The 3,528-nt window shown below is 32.3% G+C and overlaps 1 protein-coding gene across 3 annotated transcripts in view; it reads left to right on the top strand.

Moving 5' to 3' along the window:
• The window catches only part of LOC135607690 (OPA3-like protein), a 3,016-nt gene extending 2,158 nt beyond the window's left edge, over window positions 1-858 (top strand). Inside the window, exon 4 of one of the 3 annotated variants that reach the window (XM_065099692.1) lies at window positions 431-605. In XM_065099692.1, the coding sequence (XP_064955764.1) occupies window positions 431-508 (78 nt within the window). In that variant the 3' untranslated portion in view covers window positions 509-605. Of the gene's footprint in view, window positions 1-430 lie in introns of all 3 variants that reach the window. The other 2 variants (XM_065099691.1, XM_065099690.1) reach the window with 2 other exon arrangements.
• The last annotated feature ends 2,670 nt before the right edge of the window (window positions 859-3,528 follow it).

Raw genomic sequence — 3,528 nt, forward strand, 5'->3', positions numbered from 1 at the left:
AGGTTAAACTGTTTGTGGGTTTGTCTTTCTGTTATTTGGTAAGAATTTGCGTCTGCTCACTTTAAATTAAAGCATCTTATATAAAATTTTCATGTTATATTATTCCGTCCTTCATGCAACCGAACATACATAACCAAGCATATATGTTTCTGTCATAATTTCTTGGCTCTACTTGGTTGCTTCCAGGATTTAAAACTTCAGATCAATCTTGAATATGTTCTTCAGTTACTTTTTGATCCAATGTCTATTACTGAACTTGATTTAAACGCTTGACAAAGTTAAAAAGGAATTAGCTCTGTAGACCAATTGGCTGACTATGCAGAGTTTCCCAACCGTAGCTTTAAGAAGGACATAAGGGCAGCTTTACCGATTCTTTCCTTTACTTTTTCGACGAGTCAGCTGTCATCTCATCGCCTAGTTTTATTTGCAGCCCGACAAGAGGCTGGTTGCCGAATATCTGATCCCGACACCACCCTTGTGTGTCGCTTGTCCAATCTATTCAGTTTGATCAGCTGTAACTCATATGCTTTCATCTGCTAGCATACGTCGTCTCATGTCCTCGCAGGCCATGAAGCAAAAGGAGCAGGAAGTGGCCAAAGAACTGGAGCTACTCAAGGTGAAGCTCGATGAATTAGAGCACCTTGCTAGGGGACGAGGCCTATTAAGCATTTTTGGTGTTACACATGGCCAAGAATCTCTCAAAAGCGTAAACCCAACATTAGCTGCTTGATGAACTTGAATGATTCCTGTAAAGATTGTGTCATGTTCTTCAACTCTGCTTATAGATTTATATTTCCTTTTTTTTTCAGAATAAACAGATTATTTGAGCAAGTGAAGGCTTATTCCTGATATTTATAACTCTTGTCGCAAGATTAAACATATCGATAGATATGACTGTGATGATTTATGACTGGTTTCTCTGTGGTAATTGATTAGAGCAACCACCTGTTTACTAAGATCATCATGCATTATTAATTTATTTGTGCATCTTATTGCCATGGATATATTTCCTCATGACACCCAAAATATGATTCCAGAAATTGCAGCGGAACAAAAGCATTCACAACAGAATCTTTACATAGACACAAAACAATGTCCAATTTGCTATTTTAACAAATAGCTTTAATGAAAACATACCCACAATTAGCTTCACCAAGAAAAGAACATACAGTTTCTTACATTTCAAGCTGCAAATGAATCGTCTTTTCTAACCTATTGATCGAACGATTGGTACTCGACTTCGAGACATTTAGGGAGATTACAAATTCTTTTGGCCAACTATAAATAAGAAGAAAGAAAATAAGGGAGATTACAATTTATTTTTGTCACGGATTTTATTTTTTTATGATCACATCTTTATTCTATAAATATTTATTATAATTTATTTATTCGTCAAATCATAAGTGAAAAAGTAAACATAGTGATGTAAACTCGATGAATCATTCAAGTAGTTCTATTTAGCGATAGAGGAAGGTCTACTCTCAATTGGAATATGATTTAGTATTAGTGGGAGGCTGCTATGAAAATAAAAAACAAAGAAAATTCAGCAATGCTGAGTAGGAACCTCAAAAGTCAACTCAAAATGAATACATGATAAAAAATTAATCATCTTATTCGCATATATCAAATACTTGAAGGAGCACTCCCCAATAGTGGATAGAGAGACTTTATCTTAGGAGATGAGTTTGTATTCTCATAACAGCGGATGAAGACAAACTCATATCGCACTCTCAACAGCGGATAGAGTGGTATCCTTTACTCGCCAAAGTGGGGATACGTCCCTCTCAATAACGGATGGAGGAACCGTCTAGACATCACATCTGACGGCCTACTAATCCTTGAGGGGAATCGTCTTACCTGCCCTTGATAGGGAAATAACATAATCTTACATTGGTCATGTCTATATTGAGATGAAATAACACATTTAAAATATCTCTTTCAAATATCATCAATATCAAATAATACAAATTAGCCCTCAATTGACTTGAACCATAGTTCAATCGATCCAATTGAACTCAATTTACTAGAACCTAATCGAACTGATCTCTAATCCTCGTTTAACTAGTCTAGAACCACCCTATACTAGTATAATTTGGACTAGATTTGGTTCAATTTAGGTTAAACTGACCTGAATAAGTTAAATAAATTTGGAATCACCATAAATTTATCTAGACTAATCAAGTCTAGTTTAGTTCAATTAACGTTTGAGCTCAAATCCAACAATTACATAATATTGGACTAGGCTAGGCCGACTTATATACTGGTCATGTGCACTGCACATAAGTGTGCATGCACCAAAGTAGGTTGGACCAACCTTGGCCCATGTTCTGATTATATGTGTCATTGCCCATGTTGCGCTAGGGTTAACCTACTGGTTAGGGCTTGCCTCGCGGGTTAGGCCAAGCCTACAGGTTGGGCCTAATCTGTTGACTGGGTCTAGCCAATGAGTTGTGGCTTGACCTATGAGTTGGGCCTAGTTTGCTGATTGTTCTAATTTTATGCATATCCAATTTCATTAATATTGAATTATGACAATATATATTCATTAACAATAATACATTAAAACATAACAACAGATTAAAGAATAAGATTAAAAGATAAACTTTAATACAAGAAAATAATATTCTTAATTTAATATAAATTAGAAATCATATTTTTAATACACATAAATAATTTCAATGTGATCTAATCAAACAATAAAATTCTAAATTTTAAAAGGGATAAAATTTTTTAGATAATATATTATAATCTAACAATAAAATTTTTAATAATTAAAGGATTAAAAAATATTTTTTTGAACTACTCATAGTATATTTTAATCCAAATAAGATTAAAAAGTAAATTATAATACAAGAAAATAACATTCTTAGTCCAAATATGAAAAATTAAATATCATGTATTCAATACATAAAACATGTATAATTTCAGTGTATTTAAATCTAAAGAAACCTTTAAAGAGGATCGAAGAATCCCTTAAAATCTTTAGATAATATATCTTAATCCAAGAATAAGTATTCTTACATCGAAAAAAAATTGATAAATATTTTTAAACTACAAAAATTTCAACATTTAAGGAATCAAAATAAAAATTTTTATTTTCCATAAAGGTAAGGAAACCTACCTCTAGTCAACCGGATGTAACTCCTCGTTCCTCCCATTATTGGGCTCGGTTAGGTGAGGAACGAAGGAGAGAAATCTCTCTCTTTAAATAGGAGGAGGTGAGCCTATATTAAAGGAAATTTATCTTAGTTTTTATATTTATTTAATGTGAATCATTTTTATTTAATATACTAACAAATATGATATCATCATATTAGGAATGTTTAATAATCATTTCCTAATTTGCAATAGCAGAAACAAGATTAATATTTCCTAAATTAGTAAGGAAATAAAAATTGATTTCTAAATTAAATATTTGATTTGATTATATTTCTTCAATTTTAAAGGAAATTTGGTCCCAAATTTAGCTTACCTTAATAGAATAGGTGAGGATATTGCTCTCGCATATATTCTTTTCTTTCCCACGTT

This window comes from Musa acuminata, chromosome BXJ2-3, assembly GCF_036884655.1.
Source record: "Musa acuminata AAA Group cultivar baxijiao chromosome BXJ2-3, Cavendish_Baxijiao_AAA, whole genome shotgun sequence".
Taxonomy (NCBI): Eukaryota; Viridiplantae; Streptophyta; class Magnoliopsida; order Zingiberales; family Musaceae; genus Musa; species Musa acuminata.